Raw genomic sequence first — 22,011 nt, 5'->3', positions numbered from 1 at the left:
GCACACCGTAGCAAGTGTGGGAAAATTTGTAAAAAGTCGCCAGCGAGCGAAGCGAGCCAGAAAAAAAAGGCCTGTTAAAATGAAATTCTAATTATGTGATAGATTTTTACATCATTATAGCAAATATCATGTCATATATTTTATTTCATTCATCTTATTTCGCTGCCTCCTTTATTTTCTTGTATTTCCCCTTGGCTGTGGAACCACCCCCCGGTACGCCAGTGCTTCAACGTAAAGCTTAATACAGGAAGGGTTCATATAGGGGCCCGTTATAGAACCCATTAAAGGTTACAGATGAAGAGCCCCCACTGCACGGGGTCTTGACTCTTGGACAGAGCCTTTGGAGATTTAGCAAGTTTATGATAGACTTTCATACGACATTATGCTATATATACCATCCATTTTTCTTCCCGCTCGTTATCTCAATCCTCGGCAGCCCGGTAGTGTACGTTATCTTGTCCCTATTCTTTATTTTCCAATTCAGATTTTGGCTAATTCCATTCTGCCTTTATTTCCCGCTTTTGTTTGCCTTTTTGTCATCTTTAATTTATTTTCCTGTCTTACTAATCATGCTAATGTATATGTATATCGGGGCGAATTGTTCTTTCTCACTTGTTCTTTTTACTTCCTTTTCCCGTTATCTTTCCGTTTTCCCTTTTTTATGTTTTTTCTTAGTTTTCTTTTCCCTTTCCTTTCCCTTTCCCCTTTTTTTCTTTCTTTTCCCTTTCCCTTTCTTCCCCCTTTTTTTCTTTTTCCCGTTTTTTTAATTTTCCCGGTGAGCTCCGCCAGGGGGGGGGGGGCAGCTTGCCCCCCCCCCCTGCCCCCCGCCTGTTACGCCACTGCTTAAAATGTCTCTATTGGGTCAGTATACCTGGCATTTATGCGCGCTTCGCGCGCCCACTAAGTGAAAATTTTGCTGGTGCCACCCCCCCAGGCCTCAGCTCACGGTACGCCACTTACGTTACGTACGTCCGTGCCCAATCTCGAAAAAGAGACACACGCGGATGATATCCACTCGTAAATGGGAGTGCCCCCCTATAGGTAAAATTACTGTCGGATGAAACAAAACTTGTCGGATAAAACGTCCGACAAGTAGGCCTACTTTCATGAAATAGTGCTCCCCTGGTGGGGGGAGGGTAGATGAGGGGGGGGGGGGGGCTGTCCTCCAGCTTTTTCGAAATGAAAATTGAACTGAAATTTAATGAATATCCTGAAATATTCAATTGGCTAAGAAATGTGAAGTTATTGTCCTGAATTATCGTTCACATTTTCAGACGCTGTTCTATAAGACTGATTTTTTTTAGGGGAAGAGGGAGGGGCTACTGGGGGCTTGAAACTGTGCGACACAGTCACTCCAATAGTAAGGAAAATGGTCTATGGTGGGCAATGCGGGGTCCGTTACATTAGCCTGCCCCCCCCCCCCCTCCGCCCAACCTTTGCTTGGTGATAAATTGCTTTTAATATAAGTGTAGCAACCGTGCGAATAAAAAAATAACTCGCCTATAAACGAATTCGTTTTAGAACTATGAATGCATTGAACACAGGGCCTGCAATTTCACTTTCATGGTAAAGGGGGGGGGGGGCAAGTATAAAGAAGGAGTTCCGGATTCTTTGTAGTTCTTTTTTGTGACTGTATGTGTTTTAATTAGGCCTGTAAAATAAGTGCTATTTGCATAGCGTTCGAGTAAGATTTCTTATCAAGAGTGAAACTTATATGAAGAACATTGAGCAATAAAATAATATAACGAGGTATAGGTCAATTGCAGGGAATTGAGAAGTCCCACCCCCTAAAGAAAATAAGTCATCGTTTTAATATGTACGAGAGAATGAGGTTTCCCGAGGAGAAAATTTTCATTTGTGAAATTTGCATAGATTAAAGGGTACCCTGTATCCTTTGAATGCAATGAGCGTATACTGATGAAACGGCAGCTCGATCTAAATCCGGGGTAATAATATTCGCGCTGTGTAGTCTGGAAAAAACGAGACTATACCAGCAATCATTTTTTTACCTCTAAACGAGGGATTTTATGCGGCATAATTAGCTTAATATCACAATATTTTCTCCAGTAATCTCTCATCTCGTAAGATATATTGTTTGAGCAAGATACTAATAATAATCATCATCATCATTATTATTATATTCATTATTGTGTTTATTATTTATATATATATATATTAGCATCATTTACCCAGGGAAGACAGGAGGAGGAGGAGGAGGGGAAGGAGGAGGAAGAGGAGGAGGGCCGGAGGAGGAAAAGGAGGAGGGGGAGGGGAGGAGGAGGAGGCATGGGCGGAAAACCCATGCAGGGGGGACAGGGGGGACGCGTCCCCCCTACCATTTTGGAAAGGGGGGACATACTATCAAATGTCCTCCCTACTATTTGTGGTCTTTCATTATGGGAAAAAAATACATAATTCAAAATTGAAATTATACACATGTATCCTCGAATTTCGAAATATATATAAACAGATAGTTTTTGTTAAGAACTTGGGTAGGAAAAGAAAAGGCATACCGGCCCGACTATTCTCGAACTCGCATCTAGCCCTATATGCCAGCCAAAGAGTGATGACATTGATGACATCGATGGCCATTGTCAATTTCATAACTAATAAAAATGACGAAAAAAAGATAATCGCCTCTGGATACTTATAAGTAAATTTAGTGCATAGATGGTAGACGACAATGTTCCATACCTCGTAAAAACATACCTTTGTTAAACCAATTCATTTTCCCTTTATTCCAAATTTACTTGGAATATAAGAATATTTTCATTGTTCGCGTACTCAGTAAAAATAATAGTTTTCATGAGTTATGATTAATCCTTCGCAGTGAATTTTAACTATGTTTAATCCCCCAAAATTTGTTTTAAATACTCTATTAACGAGACTTTTATATTCAATTTTTACACAAAATTCCTGCCGTGGGAGGGGTCATCATAGGTAGATCAAGGGGCGAAGCGGCGGCCCGCCCCCTATTGGGGCGGCGCAAAATAGGAAGGTGAGGAGAAAAATAAGAAGAAAGATAGGACGAGGAAGAAAATTAAATGGTGGAAGGGGAGGGGAATAATTGAAAAAAAAAAGCTTTCAGGTCATAGTATAAAGATTAAAAAATCGCTCGCGCTTTGCATTAATACACAGCCATCTCATTATTTCAAAACGTGCTTAAATTTTTTCACTTTTTAGATCGAAATATATAAAATCAAATCATTTATTTACTAGGAAGATATCCATCTTTTTCATAATTTGTAGGCTTAAATCTTTAAAAAAAAATAGCTCACACTTTGCGCTCGCATTGCTTATTGAGATAAGCTGCTTGTTCTTAATTTCAAAAGTGCTTGAAAGATCCAGTTTTCAGATCTGAATATTAAAAAAAATTTCGCGCTTCACGCTCGCATCAGTAATATTATGGTTGAGTCAGATACTATCCTGTTTATTGCTATAAGGTGAAAAGAAGATGACTTTTTGGTCGGAAAATTAAAAAAGATCAGGATACGCTTCGCGCTCACATTAATTAAAATTTAGTTAGATAGCTACCCTGTCCTTGATTTTAAAATATGCTAATGTACCAATTTTTAGGCCGGAAATGACATCTTCAGCACACACTTCGCGCTCGAATCTATATTTTTAGTAAAATTCATAACCTGTTCATGATTTGAAAATGTGTTATGATTGTCCAGTTTTTAGGTTGGAAAATACAAACTTTCAGCTCGCGCTACGCGCCTGCATTAATTATTTAGATTCCTATCCTGTTCATAATTGAAAAAAAGTACTAAGAATGTCCAGTATTTAGGTTGGAAAATCAAAAACTTTCACCTCTTGCTTCACGCTCGCATTAATTGTTTAGATACCTATCCTGTTCATTAATTTTTTTTTTAAGTACTAAGAATGTCTATAGTATTTAGGTTGGAAAATCAAAAACTTTCAGCTCGCGCTCGCGTTAATATTATTGATTAGATTCCTATCCTGTTCATATTCTTTTTAAGGTGCTATATGAATGTCCAGTTTTTAGGTTGGAAAAAAAACTTTCAGCTCGCGCTTCGCGCTCGCATTCATTGTTTAGATTCCTATTCCGTTCATTATTAAGTGCTAAGAATGTCAAGTTTTTATGTTGGAAAATAAAAAACGATTAGCTCGCGTTTAACGCTCGCATTAATTGTTTGCATTCATATCCTGTTCATATTCTTTTTAAAGTGCTATGAATGTCCAGTTTTTAGGTTGGAAAATCAAAAACTGTCAGCTCGCGCTTCACGCTCACATTAATTGTTTAGATTCCTATCCTGTTCATGATTTTTATAAAACTGTTAAGAATGTCCAGTTTTTAGGTTGGAAAATAAAAAACTTTCAGCTCGCGCTCGCATCTATTATTTAGTTGAATTCCTATTCTGTTAATGATTTGCAAAAGTGTTACGAATGTCTAGTTTTTAGGTTGGAAAATCAAAAACTTTCAGCTCGCGCTTCGCGCTCACATTAATGGTTTAGCTTCTAGGTTCTAGTTCATGATCACAAAAATGTTCAGAATGTTCAATTTCCAGGTCACAATTTATGAAATATCAACATATTTGGACTCGCGCTCGCATAATTTTATTGAGGCCTTTCATCTTTAGTTAGGAATACCTCCCCTCTTCGAAATATGTATAGTCACGTATTGTATTACCGGACACCATTGTGATTCCGGACGCGCATATAAATGCGTTCGAAAACAATTTCGTACCGTAAGACTTTCACAATTCATTTTCACAGATCAATATACATAGAACAAGATTGCAAAAACAAGGCGAAAAAATCAAACTTTTACCTTATTTATCTCTAAAATGACAGAAAATGCTTAAAATATCATATAACATAGTTTTACATTAACAATTTATATATTTTCTAACGGAAATATGGGCCTGATTCAGTGCCGAATGTCAATCTCGTCGGCTCCTTCGATCGAATGATGAGGTGAGGTGTATTGTGGGTGATCGTCGACGGCTAGTTCTCAAGGTACCGTGCGCGAGGTTTACCGTGAGTAGAGCCGTCGACGATCGGCAGCGCATCGATAGAACTTGATGAGCGTCACGATACGAACGAGCACTGGAAAGTGCCATGAAACATGCAGCTAACCAAAAAATAAAAAATAAATTAAGTTATCAAACACGAATTTATTACCAACATCTGCTCAGATTCGATATAAAAAAAGCAAACAAAAAGTTAGAATTTATTCATGATATGATATAAGAAGAAAAAAAAATCACAGAAATTTGTTCTTACATCATTATAATCAAGGATATCTTCACCCGTCTGGCGCGCGTCCGGAATCATGATGTAATTTGTCGCGCACGAAAATAATTGTTTTTCGTGGAGGGGTATGCGGCAAGTGTGATGCAAAGAAAATGGTTGGTAAATATCAAATAATTTTATCATATTAATAATTTTCATATAATATTTGGAATAGCAAGTGCGATTTTTTCTTGATTGTATTTCCTCTAGTTGTCATTTTTAAAGCACTGAAATAAAGGTGTCCGGCAATAGGATACACTGCCATATATATATATATATATATATATATATATATGTATATATATGTGTGTGTGTATGTGTGTGTGTGTGTTTGAGTTAGTAATTCTGTAGAACATAAAAACAGAAACTGAATTGTGTCTCCCCCCCCCCTACCTTCAAGGAGAGATTTCCGCCCATGGGAGGAGGAGGAGGAGAAGGAAGGCCGGAGAAGAATATACCGGTAAGACTGAGTCAGGTTTGAGTCTAGCGCCATCTCTTGCTCTAGATCTATATACCGCGGCGGTACGTAAAATAAAAAAAACCGAAGTTGGTGAGAAATATGGCGCTTGTTTGCAACATTTAGAATCGTTGAAGTGAACTTTGTTTAGGTTTTTCAGCTTTCCATCAGAAACACATAAACATCAGTATGTGGCACGAAGCAAGGAGGCAAGAACGGTTAATCCGTGGAATGATGGTAGATTACAAGAAAAGAGCAGAGAGGCGTCGAGAATACTACGAAAAAATCGTAAGTAGACTACGGTACCGTACCGGTACCGGTACGTAGATGTAGGACTCTAGGAGTGAGGACTAGCGCCGCGCCCCGACCCGTAAGGCCTTAAGTTAGAGTTAGACTTCACTCGGACTATTGGGAGAATCTCGGCCGGGGGCCGATTGCACGAAAGGGTCTTTCCAAATCCAAGGACCGTCTTTCGTGTCGCCCATCTTTTATGATGCGCTATAAGCGGGGTGTTTCTGAAATTTATGATAAACAAATAAAATTCGTAAGCTTGCTTTTAAATCAAATTTTATACAATTTCATGAGATATCACATCATTTTATAAACAAATATTTTGTTTATTTTAACGAACAAATAAAATATATTTGCAGATAATTTATTTGAAATGCGATTCACATGGCATATCATAAAAGATGGGCGACACGAAAGACGGTCCTTGGAAAGACCCTTTCGTGCAATCGGCCCCTGAGTTCCGGCGTCCAGCATGTCCAGCTAACCCAGGCCAGGGCAGGTTATAGCCTAACCCAGGGAGCGCCGGCCCGCGCGAAGCGGGCCGGCGCCCAGGAGCTCACCGTGTATTTACCCATACTCACGGGACAAGGGTAGGGCCTAGATTATGGTCAAAATATCTAGCAAGATAAATTGTGAAAACAGAAATTATGCACTTACCACAATTATAATATGGATGAAGGTCTATCGAGTGGTAGAATCCTGACATCGAGACACAGACTGGGCGAACCTCAAAAAACGAAAAGTTCTCTCCTACCCCAGTCTCGATCGGCCATTTTTGTTATGAATATGATTATGAATCATAACAAAATGGCCGATCCAGACTGGGGTAAAAGGAGAGAACTTTTCTTTTTTTGAGGTTCCAGTCTGTGCCTCGATGTCAGGATTCTACCACTCGATAGACCTTCATCCATATAATCGTGGTAAGTGCATAATTTCTGTTTTTACAATTTATCTTGTTAGATATTTTGACCATAATCTACCCTTGTCCCGTGAGTATGGGTAAATATACCTCATCGCTGATCGATCGCGATCGCATGCGATGTTTTGAAATAGGCTGTGAATAATATGTGTGAGGAAAAAGATACTGGCCCAAAATCACCAATTTTGAGGATAACCGTAGGATGGACACGGAGTAAAATACGGGTGCAGAGTAAGATATTAAGTCATTCATATCCCTCGTTATAATTTTTTTCTTTAATTTTTACGATACCCATAATTGCCATCCCACCTTTTATGACTCGGAATATCCGATCTAGTTCACTGTCCCGATGTTCGGGTAGGTGGAGGGTAGTGTAGCGGTAGTGAAGTGGAGTGGAGCCTGCACGAACATCGCCTGAGGTAGGGTAAATACACGGTGAGCTCCTGGGCGCCGGCCCGCTTCGTGGGCTGTCGCTCCCTGGGTTAGTTATAGCCTTGTCCTTGAGGACTCCATGATGATGTTTTTTAATATTTTGACATATACTTCTTCATCATGGAGCCTTGACACTCTTCCCATAGACGCAGAAGCGAGACCTGACACCCGGATGGATTTCCCTAGGTAGAAATCCATAGACCATGTAGGCTATTAGTATAAATTAGATTCCTCTACACAATAGAGGAAGTTCTGTAACTAGAACTTGGATTGCAGGTCATGCTGAAATTCATGGAAATGTAATTGCAGACAGACTGGCAAAGGAGGCTGCTTACCATGCACGCAATGCTCCACCTCCCTCTTCATCCACTTCATATGCAAGTATCACCAAGAACATCAAGAAGAACACTGTAAGACTCTGGCAAAGGCGATGGAATATAACCACCAAGGGTAGATGGACCTATCAGCTTCAGCCAAATGTTACTAGAAAGAAAGCCTCCAGTAAATATGAAAGGTCAACAAAGGTCAAGATCATGAGGATGCTAACTGGACAGACTAAGCTCAGAGACCATATGCACAGAGTACTCCCTCGTGTATGCCCTACACCCACATACAACTGTGAACATGACAGGCAGACAATTGAACATGTCCTTCTTCACTGCCCACTCCACAAGTCGCATAGAGAGGAGATGATGCAATCCATTGACGTTGGATATCAAAGGACAAGCACCCCCTCCTATCTTCGAGATATATCCCTCTTTTCCCTCCTTGGGACTAACCCCTAATTGTCACCCCAAATGCAATCTATAATAGCATCTTCTTTGGCTCGCTTCATCAAAAGCACCAATGCCAACTAGCACCAGTATCTAAGCAAATAGTACCTAGCAGCTCATCAACCTTGTGACAGACACACTGAGAGTATACCGAGGAGATCATTTGGGTGTGGAAACGACCCACAACAAACAACAACAACAACAACATAAATTAGACATAACGTTAGAGGGTGAAATCGTTTTGTACAGGGGAATTTTATTGATATTTGAACCTTCAAACTCCTAATGCATATGAAGGTTCCAAAATTTGGTTAATAAAAAAGAGAAACTTTTAAGGTTTATTACCAGACCGATCTCGTGTAGATCCCTCGATCCGTTTGTCAACAAAGCAAATACAATACTAGGTCTGACCCTTGAATCGCTTCGTTATGACGTGCACTCGTTTAGCGATGTTACAAAATGCCGTTTTGAAGAACAATTTATAGATACAAATTATTATTTAACAAATACTTAAATTTAATACGTGATTATAAACAATTTATAGATACAAATTATTATTTAACAAATACTAAAATTTAATACGTGATTATAAATTATTATTTATAATCACGTATCAAATTTTAGTATTTGATTAATAATAATTTGTATCTATAAATTGTTCTTCAAAACGGCATTTTGTAACATCGCTAATCGAATGTACGTCATAACAAAGCGGTTCAAGGGTCAGACCTACTGTATTTGCTTTGTTGACAAACGGATTGAGGGATCTACACGAGATCGGTCTGGTAAGAAACCTTAAAATTTTCACTTTTTTATTAATCAATTTTTGGAACCTTCTTACGCATTAGGCGTTTGAAGGTTCAAATATAAATAAAATTCACCCGTACCAACCGATTTCACCCTCTAACTAACGTTATGTCTAACTTTAATTAGTCTATGGATTTCCTAGGGAAATCCATCCGGGTGTCCAGGTCTCGATTCTGCGTCTATGGGAAGAGTGTCAAGGCTCCATGATGAAGAAGTATATGTCAAAATATTAAAAAAACATCATCATGGGAGTCCTCAAGGCTAGGCAGGTTAGGTGGTTGGCGCTAATGCACAGTGGCGTAACAGGCGGGGGGTGGGTAGATGGGGTAAGCTGCCCCCCTGGCGGATTTCACCTGGAAAATAAAAAAAAAGGGAGAAAGAGAGAAAGAAAGAAAAAGAGGAAAGGAAAAGGGAATGATGAAAAGTAAGGGAAAGAAAACATAATTTTTTTATAGGGAAAAAGGAAGTTAAGCAGGAAAAGGAAGGAAAGAAGAACATGTGAGGAAGTACAAAATATCCTGAAATAATAACATGAGCCACTCATTCAATGAACAAGGTCATGATATAACCTTGTTCTCTGTTACTACTCCCTGTGTGGTGAAATAAGGTTGGCAATGTTTGGCTCATTTTCTCTTTTTCTTTGGGACAAATGCCTGATTTTTTGACACTGTCAGTTTCCATTACAGCCATTCATCATATAACTTGGTTTTTAAGTAAATTTGATTCTTTGAATTATTTTTTCTTAATTAAAAATAGAGATTGAAAAAAATGACAATTGTCTTGCCATATTAGATCTACTTTCCACCAATAGAGGGTGTACACAATAATATGCCAAAAATTCAAGTTTTCGAGTGCTCTGGTGAATACAAAAGTTACCCCCAAGTTTCTAATGAAAAATAAATTGCAACTGTATGGAAATTAGTATTTTGGTCACAAAAGTGATATTTTAATGATGTCTTAAAGTGTGTGCTGTGTACAGCATTGGCATACCATAGTCCTACCTGTAGATTCCGGTATACCATAGATTCCCCACAGACAGGATGGTAATGAACCCTTGAGTGAACATGAGCATGATTAGCAAGAGAGGGATATATGACTCGAGGGCAACAATGGCGGGAAAATTTGAGAAAGAGGCAAAAAGAAACAGGAAGTGAAGGTAGAGCCAAAAGGTAGGCCTATAGAGTAAAGATCCAAAACATCAGACGGTTCCAAATATCAGACGAAAATGACTTCAACTCCCTCCCCATAACTACAGGGACCCGCACTGTCAGGGGCCTTGCATGCATAAGATACATGAACATACATGTACCTGCTATTGAACTGCATACACAGTAGATCCAAGTTGCTGCTAAAAAAAATCTTTCAGGGGGTAAATCCAGGGGTAAAATCCATGATTTTGACTTCCAGAGATTCATATGACCCTCGCTAATTATGGACTCCAAAAGATCGATGACCAAAAAAAATCTTGTAAGGGGAAGAGATTTCCGCCGGAAATATCGCTGCCGAGATTGCACTTGTTCGATCTATCGCAAAAAAAAATCTGCAATGGCCTCCGCGGGGGTTCCTTACGGCGGGAAATTCAACACGCTTCCAAATATGGCACGATCCCAAACATCGGACATATCGGCTGATTGAATTGGAAATGCATGCTGTTGACGCGCGCGCACGCTCGTTTTCAGAACGAAGTCGCGAGCAAATAAGCGAAGTCGTCCGATGTTCGGAGTCGAAAGAGGTCCGTTTGGTAAGTAAATTATCAATATTTTTATACCAAAATTATTGATAGTAATGATTAAAATCGGCATTTACGCAGCTAAAATAAAATATTTGATCAACAATTAAGTAAAAATTTTGGGGTCTAGAGCGCGATTTAAATCGCCGAAATTGATCGTGGCACACAACTCTACGCGTCCCATATTTGAAAACTGCATCCAATTTTTGGCAAAAAACAAGCTTCTGCTAGTAAGTAAATAATTTCCATTTACCATAATTTTTTCAATTCTGTTTTTATGACATTAATATTCAACATTTGTACTACAGAAATAAACATGATTTTTACTTGATTCAATGATTGTATTTTTGTTTTGGTCCAATTATGCTTAAGTGTCCAATATTTGGGCACTTATCTCTATTGGAAAATCAGAATATCGGAAGAAAAGGACAAGAAGAAAAGAGAAAAACTTAATAATACGACTGGGCTGCTGAGGATTGAAAAATATAAAGAACGGGAAGAAAGGTAGATGGCATCTATTAAGCTTGCTAAATTTTATGCAATAATGGTCGCAATCAGGACAAAAAAATCCTAGCCAAAGGCTAGTTATATCCCCATATCGACCCTATTACTAGTATGTCATAACCGATGTAAAGATTTACGCTGGCTAGATTTACTGTAAAAAGCCTCTTAATGTTTACTTCAAATGGCTAAATTTCCGAAGTTACTATCACATGTAAAGTAGAATTTAATTTCAAAATCATTTTACAAGGCCAAATTTTTCAGGCTTGCTTCGCTTGCTGGCGACTTTTACATATTTTTTTACATTTGCTATGTTGTGCTACCTCAAAATATTTTGTATATTATCCCCAGTTACTGAAGTTACAGTAGGCTAATATGTGTTGTGTATGTACCCGCGATTTGATAAAACAGTGGCCATCTGCAATGTTTAAAGATATCACAAGGTTGTGGGGGCTCCGCCCTAGACCAGTGGCTGCACCAAGGGGGAGGCACAGGGAGCATTTGCCCCCAGTGAGCTGCCCGCACCCCTGAAATTTTGAAAAATAAGGAAAATGTATAGTAAATGTCATAAGCATCCTGCTAAAGCTGCAAAGTGCTCCAAAATAGCTTTTTCGTTCTTCAAATTTTGAAAATTTTGTCATCCATTCACTGTTAACTCCTTACAATTTTTGTCACTAACATAAATCTTTGAGGTCATTATATAAAATTAAAAGTGTCGCTCGCGCTCGCAGTAACTGTTGACTGAGATAAGAGTAAACTATCTGTTCACATGGGGCTAAAAAATCCAATGTGCAAGTCAATAGGCCTATGCTTCTGGCGATTAAAGTTTTCATTATTTGTTTTAGCGAGATACAAATCCTGTGTAAATAAAAAATTTGCAGCTCGCGCTACGTGCTCGCATCAATTGTTTATACATGTAGATAGCCATCCAGTTCATGATTACAAAAAGTGCTTAGAATGTTCAGTTATCCTCAGGATATCAAAAATTCTTGGATCCAAGATCTTGCCATCAGCTCGTCTCTTCTAAAAGATGCAGACATGACGAGATCCAAGATCTTGTCATCTGATCTTCTATTCTAATAGATGTAGATCTAGACATGACGAGATCCAAGATCTTGCCATCTGATCATCTCTTCTAAAAGATGTAGACATGACGTTTTTGCAACCAAAATACGGCAGTACGTTTTTTGTTTTTTTTAAACTAAATCGTAATTTATTTAGAAAATAATCTCTATATGTCTCTATTTCATAAAACGTGCACAAATATGGTTATTAGATCAATGTAATTTCAGGTAACTTTTTTTTTTCAATCATTTTGTTCAAACCAGGGTGAAGATATACACATGTTTTAATGTTTTTTTTTTCATCTGCAAGAGCAGTGCGCATTTTAGCTTGCATGCAGCTTGAGCGCCGCGATGAGCGAGTGCGCCAAGCATTTTTTTATGAAATACACTTTTTTGGGGAAAAAATACAGTTTTTTTTATCACAGAATACAGTTTTTCATTCCCAGAGGTTGGCAGGTCTGGATGTAGACGTGACGAGATCTTGGATCTCGTCATCTTATCCTTTTCCCTAAGAGATGTAGACATGACGAGATGATTATATGAACATCTGGGTGGCACTTTTAAGCTTCTATAAGAAATGGCAATCTCAACGCACACAAAAATAAGGGTCTGCAATTTCCCTCTTAATCCTCATTTCTAATGATCCTATAAACTTGTCCTGAGCATCAGAAGTAGCTTCTGCATTTTCTCTTTCCATACGTTCTAAATATGAGTTGAAAATCAAATCAGATCACATTTTTTTTGCAGGCTGAATCTGCCCCCAAAATTGTGCTTTTTCCCCCCTAAATCAGCTTGCTTTATGCTGACCTTTTTCAGTGTGGCGATGCGTCTTGAACTCGCCCCACAAAAAGGTGGTTTTGTTACGTTTTTTTCAATTTTCATTTGGTTTACGATACAATATCTCAGTTGAACGAAGAGATATTGCCATGAAATTTGTATCATTTTAAAGCTGAATATATGGTCATGCATCTTGAACTTGCACCATTTGATTTGTGTTACGTCGCCCTAATAAGATAAGATGAGATATTTATTTGTCTTTCTTTCTGCACATACATTTTGTCTTACAAGTGTGATTTAACATTCTACAAATGCAAATCAATTAATCATAAACCATTGTTACAGTAGAAAAAAGAAACACAGCAAATAGCGAATAATATATTGAACGAAAGACCAGGAGAACCCCTGAAAAAGCAGGGCTTGTAAGGCTAGAGTCTCCTTTGTTTCAAGTACTTGACTAAATAGTATTCAGTGCATACATGTAATATCTTTAAAACTAAAAAAACAAAACAACTAAAAAGAAAAAAAAAACTGAAACTAATCAATGACAAAAAACACACACAAAATAATAGAATACATTGCTTGAATGTACAATTATCAAGTCTAATAAACTAACAACAATATAATTAAGTGATATATGATGGAAGAAGAATAAAACATGACAAAGGTAAAAGAAACACAAGAAAAGAATACAAAAGGAAAAAAGATGGGCTGACCCTCTGCAGAAGAAACCAGTTAGACAAGATACAAGAAAAATAGATATTGATATATCATAACATTCTCCAGTCTTCTATACACTTTTTTATCTAATGATAGTGAACCTATCAGTATAAATATGGTCATAACTTTGAAAATATTCAGCCTATCCATACAAAACTATATTTTTCTGAAAGGAAATTTCATGAGGATTCCATAAAATAGCATTAAGAAATGAGTTAGGTTGAACTGCTCACATTTTATAGATTATGTAAATGTTCAAATCTTAAGGACCCCAGTGTACTTTATTTTAGACATCCATATTTGTATTCTCTTTGTCCATATCATTAATTAGTATTGCTAAAGAAATTCCCTTTCAAAATATAACTAAAGGGGATTCAATAATTTCATTAAGGTAATTTTGATATGCAAATTTATGCTAATTTCAAATATCGAAAACCAACATTCTTAAACAGTTTTTACCTTAAATTTCTAATAAATCATAATAAATTAATAAATTGTATTTTGTGTACTATAGAGGTGTATTATCATACCTCTAATATTTAGCTGTAAAATTAGACCAAAGTCAAAGGTCCAGCCCCCTGGAAACCAAAGTTATGCATGTTTGATACTGGCAATTAATCCCATAGAGTTGCTTGTAATGTGTACCGCTTCCAACACCCCTCAATAACCCTTGTTTCATTTATTTTATTGAGCAAAATTACTCAAGTTGATATGCATAAAGCTTATACTATCACCCCTAATACAGCTTATATTCAGCTTTCATATGACACCAATTTCATACATACCTTGAAGCTCCAGACTTCCATGTTCATGAAGATAGATATTGGAGTGGCAGGGTTTGGGGGCTTTGTAGCCCATTAACTCTTTGTGCGCTGGGCCACGAACCCCTCTGTGCTGAATTCTTTTCAGGGAGGGAAACAATGCATTGTTTGCTTGAGCGTGAAATGCGAAGTTCGCACGGCACCAAGTGTGCATACGTGCGAAGTACGCATGGAAAGGGTTAATAACCCAAGTTTGATAGTCTCTGTTTAAAGGAGTGTGGACGATTTGATGGCTTCTTCAGGGAGTTTATTCCAGCTATCAATAACTCTTGCTAAAGAAATGTTTCCTGATTTCCAGTCTGGAATGAGTTTTTTTGAGCTTTTGAGAATGACCTCTGGTACTCTGATGCGTTGCTTTCTTGAACATGAAGTCTGGATTGATGTTATTGATCTGTGACATTATAGGCTTCAATATAAGATCACCCCTCTTCCGCCTATGTTCCAATGTTGTGAGGTTTACTCTTTTCAATCTTGATTCATAGGGTAGATCTCTTCAGTTGGGTATGAGTTTGGTACATGTAGCCCTAGCCTGCACCTTTTCAAGAACTTGAATATCTTTAGATAGATATGGACACCAAGCTTGCGTACAGTAGTCCAAATGTAGCTTGACAAGGGATTTGTAGTTTTAGAATCACATCTCTACTGTGAAGTTCCTTTTTATCATTCCCAAAACTATTAGCTTTCTTGGCAGCCGCGGCACATCGGGTTGAGACCTTGAGAGAATTATGTATCCATACACCAAGAACCTTTTCTTCAGTGGTTTCTCGAAGACTCATTTCCCCATACAATTTGTGGGCTATTCCACGGTTACTCACGTTACATTTGGAGACACCTTGACTCATACTTGGAGCTGTAACTCCATTATTATTGATAGGAACTAAACATCTCCTTATCACAACAAAGTACACAGTCTGACTATCCTTTGTATAAAAACAAAACTTGGGAAATTTTATTATGCTCCTGGCAAATCTTTGGAATGTGTCGGTTACTCACGTTACATGATTTGGACATGCATAAAATGAAAAGTCGACATAAGTGAAAAGTCTCCTCATACAAGGCTTTTATGAAAGTTGATTATATCCATTTCAAAGAAGTATATTAGGGAGACAAACTTTGTACATAATTAAAAAAATAAAGAACACATGGTTTTTACTTGGGGTGCAGATAATATGGTTACTCACGTTACGGTTACTCACGTTACATTTTGTCCATGTATAGTTAACAACACAAATGTCATTAAAAATTCAATGTGTGTAAAATTCATTGCTAGGAACATCAAAAAGAGAGATTTTATACAAAAAATTGGAACAATTGGAGCTTTATTAGGAAGTAAGAGGGAAAAGTATGATTCTGCTTACTTATTATGCATAAATTAGCATAATTGCTTAATACCAATTTGAATGAAATAAATTACTGTATAGTATTGTAGATTATGTCCAAGACAACCTGCGTGCAAATTTTCGGCGTGATCGTGCAGCCAATGGCCGAGATCTCAAGGGGGGCCTGGGAGGCCCCACCCCCCCCCCCCCCCCCGGGCCATATTAACTCCCAAAATACCCCAGCCTAGATAGGGTTACAGGTAAGGACATTCAATGTGTTGTACGAACACTCTTTAAAGTTTGGTTAATCGAAACCAAGTCTTACTAATGCACTCTCGCATTGTGAATACTTCTACTAATATTCAATTTTTGTGTGATTGTATGACCACTGATATTTTGATGAACAAAGAGTCACATCAAAGAGGTGTACCCTCATTTTGCTTTTAATTAATCAAAAATAACTTCACAACTCACCATGAGACTTAAAACTTGACATCCCACAGAAAATGTTACCTAACTGCATCATTTTTACTGGTTACTCACATTACATGATGGTTACTCACGTTACAAAGTTACTCACGTTACAGTTTTTCTTCATCATTTTTATAAAAAATTGTACTTTTTAATGATTTTGATAGTCATCACTGTGTCAAAGATTGTTTGAAGGAAGAGAATTTAAAATCCCACCAATTAACTGTGAAGAATTTTTCTCTCAGAAAACAAAGTCAGTTTTTTTCGGTTACTCACGTTACATCACCTGACCAGGTTGCAATATTCATTTTTGAATGAGTACTACAAATTTACTTGAAAAGCTGTTGTGTATTTTAGGTAATTTGACTCTTCTAAACTTCAGAAATATATAAAGTGGTATATTTCATTTTTCACTATTTTTCTTGTATTTTGGTACAGAATGGAAGACACAACTTTTGACCATTTTTTTCCAAAGTATAGATATGAAAATAAACTTTTTATTTTTTGTTCCTGAAACTATCATGTATGAAGGACTTAAAGTATTAAAAAATTCAAGAAAATATTGAATTTGAATTTTTAAGCTCATGTCCACCAACCTGTGGAATTGCCCTTGTGTGATGTGGGTTGTAGAACCCTATATGCATAACACCACACTTATCAGCATTGTACTTCATCTGCCCCCTGTATACCAAAGTTATTCATATGTAGTGCTGTTATGAATAACCTCTTTATCGCTAGTCTTGTCGATAAACACATGTTTTTGTCACTTAGCGATTATCGATAACCTTTCTCTCGTCTATAATACCCACTATTATGTAGGGACAGTGACTTTCCGGGATCACTTAAAACGGACAGAATTCAAGGAAACAGCCTTTTGAAACAGAAAGTGGCTTTTCAAACAGAAAATCACAAAAAATGAATTTTTCCTCAAAATGCACAGAACACCAACAGAAATCACTCCAAAATCTTAACAAAGTATGAATAATTACTGGCCACAATCAATCTCAGTTTATCACAAATGTCCTTCATAATGATTGGCTTGGTCACAAAGAAGGTACATGAAGTTAAATCAAGTATGACTGAACATCCTATGCAAATTTCAGATCCCATGACCAAGGTCAAAGGTCATTTGGGGTCAATGAACTTTGACCATGTTGGGGGTATTTGTTCAATTACCATCTGAACTTTGATTGTTTTAACTTTGATTGTCGTAGGTCACTTGATCAAGGTCAAATGTCATTTAGGGTCCAGGAACGTAGTAGCATATTATATGAATGGCGTTTTTTTGTGAATAACTATTTCATAGTCATTTTTAAATTCAGCACTGCTGCTATATTGAATCACGTAGTGCAGGCGAGACTGCCAGAGGCACTCCACTTGTTTTAATCTCTTGTTTGGGGGAATAATACACAGAGCCTATGGGGATTAGGTACCTCATACTGTCTGCGAGATGGCTAGCCATCTGTCTGTAAGAATTCACTTTGAAATTCTTGCCACAAGAGGCATTTATCTCTGAAACAAAACAACAAGCAAACATAATTCCTTTTAATATACAATAACAGATTAGAAAATTATATTAAGAATTCATTTAAGAAATGATTTTAGATATATACCTTTTTTATTTGTTCTATTTTCTTTATTTTAGAAACAAGACCCAACTCAGTTTTTGCGAATCCATGCCAGATCTTCCAAGATTCACCTGGATCCAGCTGTAGCAGCCGCTGCTGAAGGACCACTTACTATGTATGTATACTCATACAATGATGTCAAGCATTTATAAATTCCTTCAGATTTTACTTTGGTCAAATTATGGCCTGCGAAATTGAGTCATTGATACATGGTGTAGTTGCCAAAGAAAATTTCATTGAATGATTTTTATGTAAAAAATATAAATAAGTTATATTTTGCCAAATAATATAATTTGATATTGATTAAAAGAAATCCCCTTACTGCTTAATGAAAGTTTGCTTTATACATGTAGATAGCACTTTCTATCAATAATTTCCAGCTTAAACTGTTACACTGCATAAGTTATTTTAGAGTAGTCACATTTTCCATTGATTTAAACATTATTTAAAAAATTTATATCTGAAAATAATTATTGAAAATAAGTATTCAGTCTCCATTATAATTCAAAATATGAAATTGTGTACTAATGGTAATTAAGTGCATTAAAATGTCAGAAAACCTAAGTAGCAGAAGCACTTCCTGTCCTGATTCCACAGGAGTGAATTCTGAATGACCGTTGACCTTTCATGTTCTTTACAAACAGGATGCCATGGCAGGGTGATTCCAGTCACATGATTGATCGCTTTGATGTCCGAGCTCACTTGGATTATATCCCCCAGCGTCCAGCGGCTATTCCAACACTGGATGAGATAAGAGAAGACCAGAAATGCAACTATGAGCGGTATCGCACTCTCGTTCACAATGACCATGCTGGAAGTATGTCTCTTGATTTATTACAATCAAACCTGGTTTAGTGACCACCCAATTATAGGAAGACTGCAAATTTTGTTTGCCTTGAGTTGTTTTCCCAATCAGAACATGTAAAACAGGAGCCTGTCCATAACACCACAGTCTCCTTTCGGTGATATTTATACGAGTTTCCACCGTGCCAGCATTGATTAATAACTTCTTACCATTTAAACAGGGACAGTTAATTCATTCAAACTTTAGGGCCCGTATTGATTTAATTGAAACTCTGGCTTAAAGTTGTGGTTTAACTATGGATAGCCAGGTCTTCGAGTGGTAGTATTTCAAGTTCTGCAAGACAATATGCTTATTATTGTTTCCAGTGGCATATGCAGTTCCCGGTGGGGGGGATAGATGCAAGAAATGTTATCTAAACACATTTCAATACAGCATCACAGAAGCTTGTACAAACAATTCTTTGAAAATCCACAGGAACCGTTGGGATCTGAATGCTCTCGCACCATTTTAATTTATTCTGGTCAATTTTATTCTCTGTTCTGCAGTCTCTGAGGAGCAGTGTCTTCATCAAATTTATGTAGAGGAGATGTTTCCAGATATCCAGAAAAGACCAGGGGAAGAGAAAGAAAAGTAAGATGAATGTAGACAGTGTGGCCAAGATTTATTTTGTTTTCTCAACTGCTGTAGGTGGCATGATCTTTTAAAGAATGAGCTTAGACTCACATGCTCAGCTATGCTCAGCTTATACAGTACATGTATTCTATCTCAGCTTAAAAAGGAGACCTTCATGGCATTTCATGACTTTCAGAGTGTATTCATTGTACTGTTCATGGCATATCTTGTTTACATTTGATCTGTATGTCTTATTTCATGTTCTTGATGGAACAACTGGACCTTTAAAAAAAAAATCGTGTACACTAAAGGTTCACGGCCCCATTTCATAATAAGTGGCTGTGATAGCAACTCTTACTGGAATGTCAACTTTTATTGGAAGAGCCAATCAAGTAGCATAATTTCCCCTGTTGTCATGGTAATTGACATTCCAGCAAGAGTTGCTATCATATCAACTTTTTATGAAATTGTCCCAGGAAAGGGGAAGGGGCATTTTGGTAGCCATGACACTACATCTGATGGGAAGTCTTCATTTAAAAAAAATTATTATTATTTTTATCTTATTATTTTTTGGCAATAATCCTTTTTTAGAACGGGAGATTAGATTGCAAATAACATCTCTTGATATATTTTGTAGTCATTAAACAAAAACGAAAAAAAAAAAAAAGATCTCCCATAATTTGAGATACAATATTTTGCTAATGCAGGCCATTGGTTTTGTGGCTTGAATATGCAAATGAGTTTGTTATTCATTCATAATATTTACATACCTAATGAACTTGTTTCTAATCTACATTAATATTCAGTTCAGCAAGTTGCTGGCCAATCAGAATTGATGTAATGTACTGTTTGTTATTTGTATCATCATCTTGCTTGTGTGTTGAGCTTAAGGGATGTGTTACATGGTTGAAATTATTACAACTTTGTGAGAATGACCCAAATAATTGTAAAAAAAATTGCAAGATCCTCAGAGAAACAGTGTTGATGCTGACATGATTAGGATTCCTGTAGATAAACAAGGTTGTACAGTTGTAATCACCATCATCACCACCACTATCATCACCATCATCATCAATTCATCATCATTATCATCATCAACATAATGCCATTGTCATCTTCTTTGTCTTCATTGTCGTCCTTATCATCATAATTTTTCTAATCTGTTATTTCTGATAAAGGTTATCTGCAATGAAAGCTGCTATAGGTTTTACTTACGATGAAGGTGAAAACTCCAATCTGTCTCTGGAAGGCAAAGATGCTTCAGAAGAGCAAGAGCAGGAAGTAATTGACAGTGACAGTGACTCTGATGTCAGCTTCTCAGAGATTGATCTAGGTAAGGAGTCTGGAACTCTTGCATTGAATTCAGGACAGGTTTACATTGGCCCATACATATGATGATTTAACCTGCATTTATGTTCTGATATATACTTATGTGTATGTAATCTTGATGGCTAGAGCCAGGTTAATAATAATATTCAATTTGATTCATTTATTTATTCATCTATCAAAAGGATAAAAACAGTACAATACAAAATATTAACAAAGTATCAGAAAAATGAAACTAAACAAATAGATGGTTCCGAGACCCCAGAGAAGCGATGCTTATAAAAGGGGTCACCACGATACATTAATACATTACAAATAACAAGTGTGAAGAAAAGTATAAGTATATATCCAAACTCTTTTGGAAGCGCATGGAGATATTAGATGATTAAGTGATATGAAATATACAAGTGGAGAATATTGTTATTAGTATGTAAAAGATTGTGATATTGTCAATGATTTTGACAAAAAGTGAAGGCTGTATTTTGAGAATTGACACTTTGTGATTATTTTGACCTTATATTTATTATGTTATCTTTGAACTGCTGAAAATGCAAAGTATGGCAAGATTTTCAAAGTGGATCAAGTGTGCTTGATAGTTAATTAAAGTCCAGTATGCCAGAAGGTAGCCTGTGTTCTCCTGGTTGAGTACACTGGAAAAGTCTATATTTTCATCTTCATTTGCTACATCTTTTGTAGTATACATGAAGATTGAGATGTAAGTATTCGTACATGTACGTATGTTGGACAAATTGTTGTATTTGATCCCCATCAGTGATATTTAATCATAATTTATTCAATCAATTGATATGATTTTAAATATGTTTGTGATAGAGAGAATGAAAATTCAAGAACCACATTTGTGGATTGAGGCTGTTGTATTTAAATATCATACCTGTCAAAGTATTGCTTTATTCCTGACTAATTCTCATTATGTTTTCCTTCAGATGTTGTGATTGATGTAGATGATCTGACAAAGGAAAGTAAGGTTCATCTCAATGTGTATGGAGAAAAGTATGGAATGGCTCCAGAGGCATTCATAAAGTAAGTACTACCATTATATTTCTTCCCATTTTACCCATGCTGGTACTTCTAACTTGACAAAATTCATCTTGAGTCACCCACTGCCAGGTTTTTATCTGTAATGAATTTGAGGATTAGTAGGATAAAGTCAACTACTGTCACTCAATTCTGATGACCAGAGTTGACACTGTATTTGAAATAAACAAAATAAATAGTATCTATTCAGTTGCATTGGTTTCAGTCATGTGAATTATTAACACACACAGGTTTGTTTATTACT

At 36.9% G+C, this 22,011-nt stretch overlaps 1 protein-coding gene across 1 annotated transcript in view; it reads left to right on the top strand.

Annotated features, from left to right (window-relative positions):
• The first annotated feature begins 5,743 nt into the window (after nt 1–5,743).
• The window catches only part of LOC129265422 (CLK4-associating serine/arginine rich protein-like), a 31,596-nt gene continuing 15,328 nt past the window's right edge, over nt 5,744–22,011 (top strand). Inside the window, exons 1-6 of the mRNA XM_064102168.1 lie at nt 5,744–6,004; nt 17,986–18,083; nt 18,613–18,785; nt 19,319–19,403; nt 20,564–20,718; nt 21,656–21,752. Coding sequence (XP_063958238.1) covers nt 5,906–6,004; nt 17,986–18,083; nt 18,613–18,785; nt 19,319–19,403; nt 20,564–20,718; nt 21,656–21,752 — 707 coding nt within the window. The 5' untranslated portion in view covers nt 5,744–5,905. The remainder of the gene's footprint in view (nt 6,005–17,985; nt 18,084–18,612; nt 18,786–19,318; nt 19,404–20,563; nt 20,719–21,655; nt 21,753–22,011) is intronic.

The sequence above is a fragment of the Lytechinus pictus genome, chromosome 7 (assembly GCF_037042905.1).
Source record: "Lytechinus pictus isolate F3 Inbred chromosome 7, Lp3.0, whole genome shotgun sequence".
Lineage (NCBI taxonomy): Eukaryota > Metazoa > Echinodermata > Echinoidea > Temnopleuroida > Toxopneustidae > Lytechinus > Lytechinus pictus.
This window is presented reverse-complemented; position numbering and strand designations above follow the sequence as displayed.